We start from the raw sequence: 15,100 nt of genomic DNA on the forward strand, positions 1-15,100 counted from the left end.
AGTGAGAGACCCCTGAAAGCCAAAACAATTGGGGAAGTCTTCATACCTTATGTTCAGAAGGGCTGAGAGAAGAGGGAGAACTTGCTGTTAGGAAAAATAGGGTTCCCAGGAGGCGCTAGTGGTAAAGAACCTGCCTGCCAATGCAGGAGACCTAAGAGATCTGGGTTTGATCCCTGGGTCAGGAAGATTCCCTGGAGGAGGGGATGGCAACCCACTCCAGTATTCCTGCCTGGAGAATTCCATGGACAGAGGAGCCTGGTGGGCTTCAGTCCATGGGGAAGCACAGAGCTGGACATGACTGAAGTGACTGAGCACGCAAGTATGCAGGTGCTGAGACAGGCTGGGCAAGAATGTGGGTATGAGACAGATGAACTATGCATACAATTCTCCAGCAGAGATTCTGGGTTCCAGAAGCTAAAGTATCCTGACAAATGCCTATAGGTCTATAAAAAAATGTTGACTTATATTGAAGCATTTAACTCAAGTCCAAATGACCATGGTCTCTGCTTCCTTTCACTGTTCCCTGAAGATAATGTTTTTAACACAGTTTTCTCTAGAAATGAAAATGAATTAGATGGTTTATATGTTATGAATTCAACACACTGGTTGGTAATGATTAGATTACTGATCAGCAAGAAAACATGACTTTCTTTACTAAGTCCTTTTGACATTTCAGGTTGAAAATATATTTTCTATGCATGACTGCTGATGATTTGAATTCTTTTAAAGAAATTCACTTTGTTTAAGAGAAATTGGGGTGACTTGGTAACAGTAAAGAAGAAAGAAGTATATCAAAGAGGAAAATGTATGGATTAGATTCCTTAAAACCTAACATTTAATATTCTTCTAAATTTTTACAAGATATTTATGGTGTAAATATGACAGAAGACAATTCATTCATCAAAATTATTTGAAATGGTGTAGGAAAAGCCCAAATAAAGCTAAACAAACAATTTAACTTTTTAATTAAAATGATGTAGTAGTATGATGCATACTGAATTTTACTCAGACTACTAACATCTAAGTAAAGTCAATCCTGTTGACATTTTGTAACATTGGTTTATCATCATTCTGTGCTTCTAAGATCAGAGCAAAACTCAAAGTTTAAATCTGTTAGGAAATCCTATGGGTTCATACATTTTGGGTTCTATTAGTCACTGTACCTTGAATGCATTAAACACAGTAGGGTTTTGTCCCATAACTCAAAAGATTGTTCAATAAAATATCTAGTAGACATTATGAGAGTAATTTTTTTCAACCATTAGAATAAAAGAAGTTTCAGCAGTTAGTTAGATATTACATTAAGACAGTTGGCTGCCATTAGTTCCCATGAGACTTTTAATCCTTACTGTTCACCATAAACCTTTACAGTTTGGTGGCCACCATAAGTTTAGACCTTCTCCATTAAGACCTTGATTGTTTCCAAGTTTAACTTTCTCCTTGAAAAACAGTAAAACATGGGCCAGGAAATACTGTTAAGCCCTCATGTTCTCTTTATTTCAACTTATTTTGTTTCTCCTCTTGTATTTACAGTAAACAGTAATTTTCAGGTTACTATTCGCAACTTGCAAACTTCCCACAATTTTGGGGAACATTCAAAATACTTCCCGTATTTTGAAATATATGTGTTACTAAAAGGAGACACAAAGATGCAATGTAATCAATTTATTGAACGTTGACTTCTCTGAGATGCTGTGCTAGCACTGAGTCTGTTGGGACAAACGGGGCATATTTCTTGACACTTAGGAACTCAACCTAGGAGGTACAGAGAGAAGAATACAATGAAATAAAAAAAGGCAAACTTGGTAGGTGCTGTATTACTAATAAGGTTAAAGTGCTGCTGTAATTCAGAGAAAGGAAAGGGTAATTCTGTCAAAATGGGGCTAGAGAGATTGGACCATGATATAGATGAAGTGGCATTTATGCTCTAGTAAATTTTCATTTGGTCAGTGTTGATTTTCTTCATGTTTTCCAATATGTAAATATGAATATCTATTGTATATTTTAGACCATGAAGGAATTAAAGTGGAACTGAAATGTATGGTATGGACCTAACAGAAGCAGAAGATATTAAGAAGAGGTGGCAAGAATACACAGAAGAACTGTACAAAAAATATCTTCACGACCCAGATAATCACGATGGTGTGATCACTCACCTAGAGCCAGATATGCTGGAATGTGACGTCAAGTGGACCTTAGAAAGCATCACTACGAACAAAGCTAGTGGAGGTGATAGAATTCCAGTTGAGCTATTTCAAATCCTCAAAGGTGATGCTGTGAAAGTGCTGCACTCGATATGCCAGCAAATTTGGAAAACTCAGCAGTGGCCACAGGACTGGAAGAGGTCAGTTTTCATTCCAATCCCAAAGAAAGGCAATGCCAAAGAATGCTCAAACTACCGCGCAACTGCACTCATCTCACATGCTAATAAAGTAATGCTCAAAATTCTCAAAGCCAGGCTTCAGCAATACGTGAACTGTGAACTTCCAGATGTTCAAGCTGGTTTTAGAAAAGGCAGAGGAACCAGATTGCCAATTTCCGCTGGATCACCAAAAAAGCAAGAGAGTTCCAGAAAAAAACATCTATTTCTGCTTTATTGACTATGCCAAAGCCTTTGACTGTGTGGATCACAATAAACTGTGGAAAATTCTGAAAGAGATGGGAATACCAGATCATCTGACCTGTCTCTTGAGAAACCTGTATGCAGGTCAGGAAGCAACAGTTAGAACTGGACATGGACAACAGACTGGTTCCAAGTAGGAAAAGGAGTCCGTCAAGGCTGTATATTGTCACCCTGCTTATTTAACTTATATGCAGAGACATCATGAGAAACGCTGGGCTGGAAGAAACACAAGCTGGAATCAAGATTGCCGGGAGAAATATCAATAACCTCAGATATGCGGATGACACCACCCTTATGGCAGAAAGTGAAGAAGAACTAAAGAGCCTCTTGAGGAAGGTGAAAGAGGAGAGTGAAAAAGTTGGCTTAAAGCTCAACATTCAGAAAACTAAGATCACGGCATCTGGTCCCATCACTTCATGGCAAATAGATGGAGAAACAGTGGAAACAGTGTCAGACTTTATTTTTTTGGGCTCCAGAATCACTGCTGATGGTGACTGCAGCCATGAAATTAAAAGACGCTTACTCCTTGGGAGGAAGGTTATGGCCAACCTAGATAGCGTATTTAAAAGCAGAGACATTACTTTGCCAACAAAAGTCCATCTAGTCAAGGCTATGGTTTTTCCAGTGGTCATGTATGGATGTGAGAGTTGGACGGTGAAGAAAGCTGAGCACCGAGAAATTTATGCTTTTGAACTGTGGTGTTGGAGAAGACTCTTGAAAGTCCCTTGGACTGCAAGGAGATCCAATCAATCCATCCTAAAAGAGATCAATCCTGGGTGTTCATTGAAAGGTCTGATGTTGAAGCTGAAACTCCAATACTTCGGCCATCTCATGCGAATGGTTGACTCATTGGAAAAGACCCTAATGCTGGGTAGGATTGGGGGCGGGAGGAAAAGGGGACGACAGAAGATGAGATGGTTGGATGGCATCACCGACTCGATGGACATGGGTTTGGGTAGACTCCGGGAGTTGGTGATGGACAGAGAGGCCTGGCGGGCTGCAATTCATGGGGTTGCAAAGAGTCGGACATGACTGAGCGACTGAACTGAACTGAACTGAAATGTATGTGATAAAATAATAGACAAAAGGTCTGCAAACATTCATTGACTGTGTGATTGTGGGCAATTCTTTCACCATTCTAGGCCTCAGTTTGTTCAACTTCAAAATGATGAATTTGGACTAAATGCCATCTTGGGTCACTTTTGGCAGGGACTAGATTAAATCTAAACTTTGTGTCAGTGCTGGAGTGTCGGAAATTTCTTTTTTCCCTCCCTCATTCCCCCAACTTTTTAAACTCTGCTATGACTTTACTTTTTTATTTTTCTTCATTTGACAGATTTTTCCCCTATAGTAGTTGCTCTAATCTAAACTTTCATCGTTATTAATCTTGTGAAGAATTCAGAATGGATAAACAGCTAATTGGAGTTACTAATCTGACATGGAAAGATGGCAGACAGCAAAAGGTATGATTGGTCATTAAAATTTATAATAGTGGATTTAAATCAGAGGAAACTAACACTGTTTATAGAATACTTAACCAGCTTTTATCTTATAGGATGGTACTAATTTCACTGAAAGGAAACCCATTTCAGATTTATGCAAAAACTTAGGATTAATAGTGCCTTCAAATATATTAATATTATTTTCCCTTCTTGAATGGAATAGTTTTAATTAAGTTTTACTAATCCTTTCGGTTTAATCCCTGGATCTGACTTATAAAACACTAAGGTTTTAAATCAAACTGTAAAAGTCATCAAAGGTGAAAGTTATAGTGATAGCCATGGGAAGAGGGGGCTGGGGGGAAACAATACAGGATTTATAAACTAGGTCTAGCAAACTAGCAATGCTTTAGACAATATAGATCTATAGGTCTATCAGATATAATTTTATATATATAAACTTTAAAATTAGTCACTGGGGAAAAGGTAATGGTGACTTATCAAATATATTTTCAGTATTTTACAGGCATTAGATTCTCTATAGCAACAACTTTTATTTTTCTCTCTAAAGACTCATTGGTATGTCAAACATGAAGGAGAGGATCTGGAGATTTATCATTTAACCTAGAAGAAAATGGCCACAGAAATATTATTTTATTAATCCCCCTGGTAATAAAATTACAGTGTACTATTTGATTCTGAACTTCATAAGAGTGATGAGATGATCTGTTTAGAAGGCACTCTCAAACCTCACTCTGCCTGCTTGCCTCCACCCTGCCTGCAATAAATAAGTGAAATCAAAGCAAAACAAAACCACTTTCCAATTCTTTAGGCAATGCTTCATAAACTTTTCCCACCCAAGTGCCCCTAATGAAAGAGAAGATTGGATACACTCCCCTAGGGATCTGCAGCAAGTGTGACATTTCTTTGAAGTCATCTGTTTTGTTTTAAAAATTCATGTGAATTTTGCATTCCACTCCATAACATATATCTGTTTTATGTAAAAATGATATGGTTTCCCCCAATATCTTTGAGTTACAGAGCTCTAGGAAAATATGCTAAGTTTGTACCATCACCTTTCATCGTTCAAGATGCACATAAATTTTAGATGGTTAGCTTTACAAGGAACCAAGGCAGTTATAAGATACATTTTTCCATGGATCCCACATATTACCTACTTTTAGTTTTCACTTCAAGGTAATTTTTTTTACTTTGTCAGTTAATTTGAGGCATATACCTTAAGTAATGAGCTGAAATACATTTATTTGCTATTCCAGACAGAAGAGATCCTTATTCTATTAAAAGAGGTATTTAGGTTTTAATAATCAAAAAACCTAGAAGGGGGAGGAATATATACATACAATACTATATATACAAAGATAAACAACAAGGGTTTATATCACGAGGACTATATTCAATATCTTATATAATGGAAAGTAATCTGAAAAAATATACACATGTATATAATAGAATCACTTTGCTGTATACCTGAAACTAACACAATATTGTTAATCAACTATACTTCAATAAAAAAATGAAAAAGAGAGGATTTTCAAAGGTGTAGGAAGAAAACAGAAAACACAAAAGATAGATATTAGTACTCATACAATCGTTCTTTAAATATGAAAAATATAAAAATAATATAAAAATCATTAACTAGTTTCAACTCTACTGTACCACTCCAGTTTAAAAAGAAAGGTACTTTTTTCTTTGCATAAGCAGTAATTTCACAAGGAGATAGGCCATGATTACAGAAAATAATTACTATATAGTGTTGATCTATTTTTATTTTTGCTGGTTGGCTGTGAATATAGATATGCTAGCTATATCCACAGTATCGAAGGTGACCGAATATGATTCAAACAGGACTGAAATCTATATTAAGCAAACAAACATGCTAAACTTAAGCACCGAGGGAAAGTATTTAACTACAAAGAAGAAATTGGCTTGACCTTTCACACCACATTCTGTTTTTTTCTTGCAGTCTAATTTCACAAGTATTTCCTCATAAGGGCTTAGTAGTAACACATTAAATAAAAATAAGGAAATGTATCCCAAACAGCGATTTGACAAATGTCAGGGGTCTTAGAGGACTGGGCACTTGAGATTCTCAGGCACAGGATGTAGTGTGATACACAGAGATAGCATTATTAGAAAGGAATAAAAATGGCTCAAAGGAAAGTATGTCTGGGCACACTGAAAGAAAACTAGAAGGAAATGAAAGGGGGATGCAAGTAAGTGGAATGTATGTAAGAACTTGTTGAGTTGAGAACTCTGAGTCTAAATTTTATAGGGAAAGAAAAAGAACTAGTCACAATAACTTGAGACAGGGGATTGCTGAAGCCCAAACAGTAAGAAAGGAAGATTTCTTGCAAAAGTCTTTTGAATACAATGACATTCATTTTGTGAATACACGAAAGCAGAAATAAGCAAAATATATCAGAGAGGTTTTGCTCTTAAAATGGATAGGAAGAAAGAAGATGGTGAGATTGTAAAAGAAAACTATGTAAAGATTTGCCAAAAGCCCAGATGTAGGAAACAGAACTGAGTATAATACATATTTGGCTGAGAATGGAGGGATTACAGGTAGCCTTATAATTACTCTCCTCTAACAAGACAACAGTAACAACTATAATATTCATTAAATTAAAGGAGTTAAAGAAATTCCATTAATTTCATTAAAGAAAAACGTTGAGGATGTGATCAACAATACCAGAATGGCAGAGATGACCACTGGCCACTGAACAATATTATACATATGACATTCTGGGTTTTACAGACACACTTTTTTTCTACTTCAAAGGACACTAACCAGTGTATATGGTTTGTAGTAAACTCAGGAAACATACATGCTTTTGAGTCCTTACTGAAAGTCTTCAGAGTTACACAGAAGTGGAATTGTGCTGTTCTACTCAGTCATATCCGACTCTTTGCGACCCTATGGACTGTAGCCCTCCAGGCTCTTCTGTCCATGGAATTTTCCACGCAAGAATACTGGAGTGGGTTGCCATTTCCTTCTCCAGAGAAGTGGAATTATCATAGTGCAATTTCAAATATAAGCTTTATTGCTTACTTTTCTGATCCAAGAGGAAAAATGTACTCCACATCTATTGTTTCACCTTCAAAAAAATGTTTCCTTGATCCTTCCTTTCATTCACTTTTCAACTTCTGGCAAAAGTAAATACCCACTAACCAACAAAGCTAATCAGTTCAAATTAAAGTCTGGAGACATTTTTGTTCTTCCTCAGTGACGTTTTCACCTATCCTAATACACTCCGCGACTGTGCCTTGCTGATAGTGCTGACTCTCTGGACAGCATACTCCTTTTCCATGTCTGTAAAAGTCCTAATTCTCATACTTCACCCTTTCGGCCTCTTTCACTATGCCTTCACTTAACTATCCATTCAAAAGTATCTTCCCTCTCATCTAAACTACAGTCTATTTTCTTGTAGCACTTCTCCTATTCATCTCTGTTTTATAAAGTATTTGTATATATGTCTTGTCTTCTAGATTTTAAATGCATTCTAGCAAGAACTATCTCACAATCATTTTGATATCACCAACAGCCCCACAGTATGGTTCTTTTGCAAACAATATACACTTAAGTGTTTATGAAATGAATGAACAAACATACTATCTGATCAGAGATACAAAAGCTTCAATAACCTAAAATTGCTAAAAACAAAAAAACAAACCAAAACGTCAGTTAAAAGCAGGTTATTAAAATACACTATGTTGTCAAATACAAACTAAGGAAAACTATCTTCCTGCTTTTCTTATATCAGTAACCAAACAAAAAATATGATTAATGCTTATAGATCACCATTTAAAGTATAATACTTAGGCAGGATGTAGTTTCAAACCAGTTATAAATCAATTACCTTTGCTTGCACTTTCTACATGTTCCAGGTCGTCAGTAAATTTCAGGATATCCCGGTAATTTTCCTCACAAATTTCAGCAAGAAAATGTAAGAGGGTGGTCTTTTGATCTGCTGATTTAGTATCTCGGATCTGAAATGGAATAGTGATAACTATTTTTAGTATTTTTCAGCAATATATAGACTTTTACTAAAACAAGCAAAATAAATGAATGAATGACCTCAATTCATTATAATTAATATAACTTTTTTATAATGTCTGGGGTAGTTCCTACTGGGCTCTAGTAACAATGTGCTGTGTTTTAAAATGAACTCATTTTCAAAGAGAGAAAGGTGACCCAAAATGTAAATAATAATAATAATAATAATAAACTTTCATCTGTATTTCTTAAAATGTATAAATCATGATTGCAAAGTGAACTATTCTTTTCATGAGAAAAGAACAACCACTTAAGTATTGATAATAATAGTCCAAGTTAATGTGTATATCTGTTATCAGCATTTTGGTTTTTGTATTATCTCATAAATACAGTCTTAAAAGCTGGATGCATCTATGAGGTTATACTTATTTCTAGTCATCATCTATGCAAATTAAAATAAAAGAGCAAGTGCATTGTATGTGCCTTTACTTGCATGGGCCATCGAAAAAGAATAACTGAAGGCTTTTTAAGCTGATTTATAAACACAATCAGACCACACAACCATGATAATATGTCAAATTTTATTTGTCTGCTTACACATTTTATCTTCTTTTCAGAGACACTAGAAAAGAGATGCTGCAGTTAGAATGATAAAAACCTTCAAAGCATAGGACAAAAAAAAATCTATAATGAGAATCTAAGTGTTTTCTTTAATATAACTGTCATACAAGACTAAGCTACAAATGAAATCAAGGATTTACTTAGAAACAAAGGATAAATATGGCATGGAGTATCAAGTTTTCTCATTCTATTGGATGTTTTAATTCTATAATCCTTAGATGATGGGTTTGTCCACTGATGTCCATACTGATTTGGGGGTTTTAGCTTTAAGGACTACTGTTTAAAATAAATGAATATTCTTTACAAACAGGCTTATGAAAAGGCTTGGAGGATATTTAGGTAATTACAGAGTAATTTAATCCTTATTGTTTTAGTGGCTAAGGAAAAAAAAAATCACATTTACTCAATCAGGTCCATACTTTTTGTGTTACAGTTTATTTAAACAACTGTTAGATTCCAATGATATGAACAACGTAAAAGAAATGTTAGTCTTAAGGCTCAAAACAAACAGCCATAGGAGTCATAATGCTGGTAATTCAAGTGATCACAATGATTCCTTTTAGGATTTCTGGAATTACTATTTATCCCAGGCAGGTTAAAATATTTAAAATTTTGCATTATTATGTTGATGCACCAAACACTTTTAAGTACTACAAAGTTGAAATGACACAGTTCAAGAATAAGCTATGAGAACAAAAAGCAACAAAAACCTAAAGTGCAATTTGTCTTAAGTCAGGCTCCTAGCTGTAGAAGACTCAATGGGAGGTTCACTTTCCTAAAGAGAGGTCTTTACTTGAGATGACAGTGTTATATGTTAACAAAGTGCATCCCTTTCAGAGGATGCTGGCTACTCCAAGCAATAAGGAAATAAACATTTTCTTTTTTTGTTTGTTTCTTACAAACTACTTTAATTCCTAAATGTTCAAGCTGGAGTTATAAAAGGCAGAAGAACCAGAGATCAAATTGCCAACATCCACTGGATAATCGAAAAAGCAAGAGGGTTCCAGAAAAACATCTACTTTTGCTTTATTGACTACACCAAAGCCTTTGACTGTGTGGATTAAAATAAACTGGAAAATTCTTCAAGAGATGGGAAAACCAGAGCACCTAATCTGCCTCCTGAGAAATCTGTACGCAGTTCAAGAAGCAACACTTAGAATTGGACACGGAACAACAGATTGGTTCCAAATCGGGAAAGGAAAGCTGTACACTGTCACCCTGCTTATTTAACTTATATGCAGAGTACATCATGCGAAATACCATGAAGCACAAACTGCAATCAAGATTGCTGGGAGAAATATCAATAACCTCAGATATGCAGATGACACCACCCTTATGGCAGAAAGCATAGAAGAACTAAAGAGTCTCTTGATGAAAGTGAAAGAGGAGAGTGAAAAAGTTGGCTTAAAACTCAACATTCAGAAAACTAAGATCATGGCATCTGGTCCCATCACTTCATGGCAAATAGATGAGGAAACAATGGAAACAGTGAGAGACTTTATTTTGGGGGCCTCCAAATTCACTGCAGATAGTGACTGCAGCCATGAAATTAAAAGACGCTTACTCCTTGGAAGAAAAGCTATGACCACCCTAGACAGCATATTAAAAAGCAGAGACATTACTTTGCCAACAAAAGTCCGTCTAGTCAAGGCTATGGTTTTTCCGATAGTCATGTATGGATGTGAGAGTTGGACTATAAAGTAAGCTGAGAGCCTAAGAATTGATGTTTTTGAACTGTGGTGTTGGAGAAGACTTGAGAGTCCCTTGGACTGCAAGGAGATCCAAACAGTCTATCCTAAAGGAAATCAGTCCTGACTATTCATTGGAAGGACTGATGCTGAAGCTGAAACTCCAATACTTTGCCACCTGATGCGAAGAACCGACTCATTGGAAAAGACCCTGATGCTTGGAAAGATGGAAGGTGGGAGCAGAAGGGGATGACGGAGGATGAGATGGTTGGATGGCATCAATAATGCAATGGACATGAGTTTGAGTATGCTCTGGGAGTTGGTGATGAACAGGGAAGCCTGGCTTGCTACAGTCCAAGAGGTTGCAAGGAGTCGGACATGACTAAGTGAACTGAAAAACATTAGGTACTTAAAAGAAATTGAAGGTACATCTTTCTAAAGGAAAGGAAATTGATCTGGATTTTATGAAATCTATGGAGACAAACTATTTACACACAGAGAGACAACCACACACAGAGCCCAACAACAAAAACCCATGCAATTTTTTAGGACACCACACTGTAGAAGTATATCAATTTTCTTTTTAAAAATGCACATGGCCAATACTGGAAAGGAAAACACAAGAATAGAAAAATAGCACTGTGCTCATATGGCAACCTTGTGGGTGATTTAAAAACTGCCTTTTTGACATGCATGCTTATAACTGCTTATTTTTCAGAATTCTCAGAAGCGAACCATAACATTTCAGTTAAATATGTTTATTGAAATCAGAAAGATTAGTCATCAGAGTTGCATGACTTTCCTAGAATTCTAACATTGCCTTCAAGGCATGGACAAAGATGGCCACATGCTTATCTTGTCAAGCTGAGAAATATTTTAGTTGATATGGGAGATGACTTGCTAAATCTGTATTGAAATGTTTATTTTTTAAATAACCTTACACCAAGAGTCCATCTTATGGTTTCAAACTGGCAGGGAACATTCACAACAAACATGTGGTCTTTTTAAAATTTTTCTCTATGTCCATGACACTTAGACCAATCATTTAAAAATAAACATATAATATTAAAATATAAGGGCAAAGTATTTTTACATATTAAAGTATATTTACTTTGTATTACCAGGTCTTCAGTGTCTCTTACTGCATCTACACCACCCACACATTAGTCATAGCCTCTCTCAGGACCTACTGAATGGTTCAATGTCAAGTACAGAAGGCAACTAAGAACATTCATCTTCATCACTTCTAATGGATAAAGGCATTTATCCAATAATTTGCTCTTCCAAGTGTACTCGCTAGCTATAGACATCTCCTGGTGTAGTATAAAGGTAACCTGAGTATGTTGAAAATCACTTCAAAAGTGTTTGGGTTAGTTTACTAATAAATAAAATTGACTTTGTTTTGACATCAGGTTAACTCAGTATAAAATGAAAAAGGATGAACAAAATGGCCACCTTATTATCCTCTGTCTTGTACATATTTTCAAACAACGTAATCACAAATAGCTCCAGAAATTGGAATTATTTGAAAAAGCTAAAAACATTTTATAATATCTTAATAAAGTGAGTTATCAGTGAATGTTAGCAATAAAAATGGAGCAATTCACTATATTCACTGATAAAGTGCCAGTTAATAAACCACAGAGTGATTTTAATTATAATCATCTGACCAATAAATGTTACACATAAAGATTAATAACTGAATTTATACTAACTGTATCTACCTAATCTTTAATAACTTTCTGAAATGGTACATGAATACAAAATACCTTTAACAGATTAACACATTTTTCTAGAAAATTCTGATCATTCTTTTTTCCCTAATAAACAGGAGTGCTATATTATGAAAGATACTATTTATACGTGATGTGTTCAAATACATTTCCAAAACTTTAGTTAGGGAGATAGCAAAATATCTTAATAAGCGATTGCCTTATAAAAGATTTATTTTGAACACTCTCATTTGAGCCTGAAAACCTGCAGTTTTCCCCCTATTTTTGAAATCAAGTGGACTGAACACAGAGAAGGCAGCACACAGCCAGAGTGCCTGAGCCAACAATATTTTAATCATCTATGTCAGTCACACTCAATCTTTCTGCGAAGGACCCCTTCTATAGGTAATTTTCCCTTCTCCTGAGATTTAAGCCTACTTCTTCTTGCTCTGACGTCAGTGGAAACTGAAATAACTGGTCATGTCCTCTGTATAACCACCTCTCACAGTGAAAGCTCCCTTTCTCAGGTGTCCTTTGGTCTTAAACCAAACTATTTCAGTTCATTTAACCTCACCACACAAATGTTAGTTTTTAAAATGTTTAATTTTGTCAGGATGATTAGAACCCATTCAAAGTTTCCATTGCAAAGTCTCCCTTCAGCTACTAGAAAAGCACACCAACTTCTTGGTTTTGCATTTAAGGCTCTTTCTCAGCTGACCCTTGCCTACCTTTCTAACGTGTCCCCTGCTGCTTTCTGGTACCTACCCTCCTCTTCAGTCTGATTACAACTGCTTGAACATACCATGCAGTGTCACACTACTGTGCTTTTGTACATCCTGTGCTCTCTATAGGCTCTCCTCCCCTTTTCTCTATCTGCCAAGTGAATACCTACTCAAATTTCAAGAGTATTCAAGTACGCCCTCCTTTTCGAAGACCCTGCTAAGGAATAACTTATTCCTTCCTTTGCTATGTTCCTTCACTATAAACATTTCAACACAGCACTTTCTTCCAGTCAGTATGAGCTCATTTAAGGGAAGAAACCCTATTTCACTAATATTTATTATCCACAGTACCTAGGAGCATCGTAGTGCATATCTAGGGAGGCAATCGATATTTCTGAATGAAGATTTTTCTCCACATAAACGCCCACCTGTGTAGGCCATAGAACAATTATTCTAAATTAAACTATACTCTTGTTCTGTGTGCATGTGTACACATATGCGCACACACACACACATATACATACATACACATACAGAGATATTGACCACAAAGCCCAGACTTTTTCAGGACACCATATCTGTTGTGAGTTATATGAGAGGGAATGACAGAACAAATTCACGTCCCCTTGGGAAATGAAGCACTAAACGTTTATAAGGGGAGACAGGTTAGGAGCAAAGCAATTATGAACGTAGAAGTACATTCGATGATTCAGTGTGGGCTGGACACTAGGGATCAGAAATAAACAATAAATGGTACTTTCAAAGCCCAAAAAGCCTAGCATTTACTAGAAAACACAAAATTATACAGAAAGGGGATGATGTAGAAGAGTAATTTTGTAGAAAGGGTCAAGAACTGATATAGCTAAAATGATAATGAGTACATGAAAAAAAAAAAAAAAGGCAGAGAAAGGACAAATTCAAGACACACTCTGAAGACAAACAAGATTAAGCCACTGAAAAGAAATACCTGGTATGATGGAAAGCGAAAGATCAGACTCCAAAAGTTTTAAATTTGGATGATTAAAAAAATGGTTGTACTGGAAATAGAACTGCCATGCGACCCAGCAATCCCACTGCTGGGCATACACAACAAGGAAACCAGAATTGAAGGAGACACGTGTACTCCAATGTTCATCGCAGCACTGTTTACAACAGCTAGGACATGGAAGCAACCTAGATGCCCATCAGCAGACGAATGGATAAAAAAGCTGTGGTACATATACACAATGGAATATTACTCAGCCATTAAAAATAACTCATTTGAATCAGTTCTAATGAAGAGGATGAAGCTGGAGCCTATTACAGAGAGTGAAGTAAGTCAGAAAGAAAAACACCAATACAGTATATTAACGCATATATATGGAATTTAGAAATATGGTAACGATGACCCTATATGTGAGACAACAAAAGAGACACAGATGTAAAGAACAGACTGTTGGACTCTGTGGGAGAAGGCGAGGGTAGGATGATTTGAGAGAATAGCACTGAAACATGTATATTATCGTATGTGAAACAGATTGCCAGTCCAGGTTCGATGCATGAGACAGGGTGCTCAGAGCTGGTGAACTGGGATGACCCTGAGGGATGGGATGGGATGGAGGTGGGAGGGAGGGTCATGATGAGGAACACATGTACACCCATGGCTAATTCATGTGAATGTATGGCAAAAACCACCACAATACTGTAAAGTAATTAGCCTCCAATTAAAATTTTAAAAAATGATAAAGAGAAAAAAAAAAAAAGAATGGTTGTATTGCTGCTGCTGCTGCTAAGTCGCTTTAGTCGTGTCCGACTCTGTGCGACACCATAGACGGCAGCCCACCAGGTTCCCCCGTCCCTGGGATTCTCCAGGCAGGAACACTGGAGTGGGTTGCCATTTCCTTCTCCAGCGCATGAAAGCGAAAAGTGAAAGTGAAGTCGCTCAGTCGTGTCCGACTCCCAGCGACCCCATGGACTGCAGCCCACCAGGCTCCTCCATCCATGGGATTCTCCAGGCAAGAGTACTGGAGTGGGGGCCATTGCCTTCTCCAATGGTTGTATTGAGAAATCGGTAACTCTCTAGAGTAAGCTGGCTTTGAGAAGGAGGTAGCAGTTCGTTTTTTAAACGTTAAGTGGTAGCTATGTGGAGCTAATCTATGAGAAAGTGGTCATGGCCATTCCATTCTCTCTGCTTCATTTTATCCTATATAATAATGCTTCTTAAACATTCATATGACCAAGCCATTCTCTTCCTTCAAAAAAATAATGGTTCTCCACAACTCATATAAAGAGGTTCAC

The 15,100-nt window shown here is 36.5% G+C and overlaps 1 protein-coding gene across 15 annotated transcripts in view; it reads right to left on the reverse strand.

The window, feature by feature from the left end:
- Positions 1-15,100, reverse strand: part of DIAPH2 (diaphanous related formin 2) — a 952,992-nt gene that overhangs the window by 421,586 nt on the left and 516,306 nt on the right. For all 15 annotated transcript variants that reach the window (XM_081565323.1, XM_081565331.1, XM_081565339.1 and 12 more), the window contains one exon: positions 7,944-8,073. In XM_081565323.1, the coding sequence (XP_081421449.1) occupies positions 7,944-8,073 (130 nt within the window). The remainder of the gene's footprint in view (positions 1-7,943; positions 8,074-15,100) is intronic.

The sequence above is a fragment of the Giraffa tippelskirchi genome, chromosome X, assembly GCF_054371585.1.
Source record: "Giraffa tippelskirchi isolate mGirTip1 chromosome X, T2T-mGirTip1v1.2.pri, whole genome shotgun sequence".
Lineage (NCBI taxonomy): Eukaryota > Metazoa > Chordata > Mammalia > Artiodactyla > Giraffidae > Giraffa > Giraffa tippelskirchi.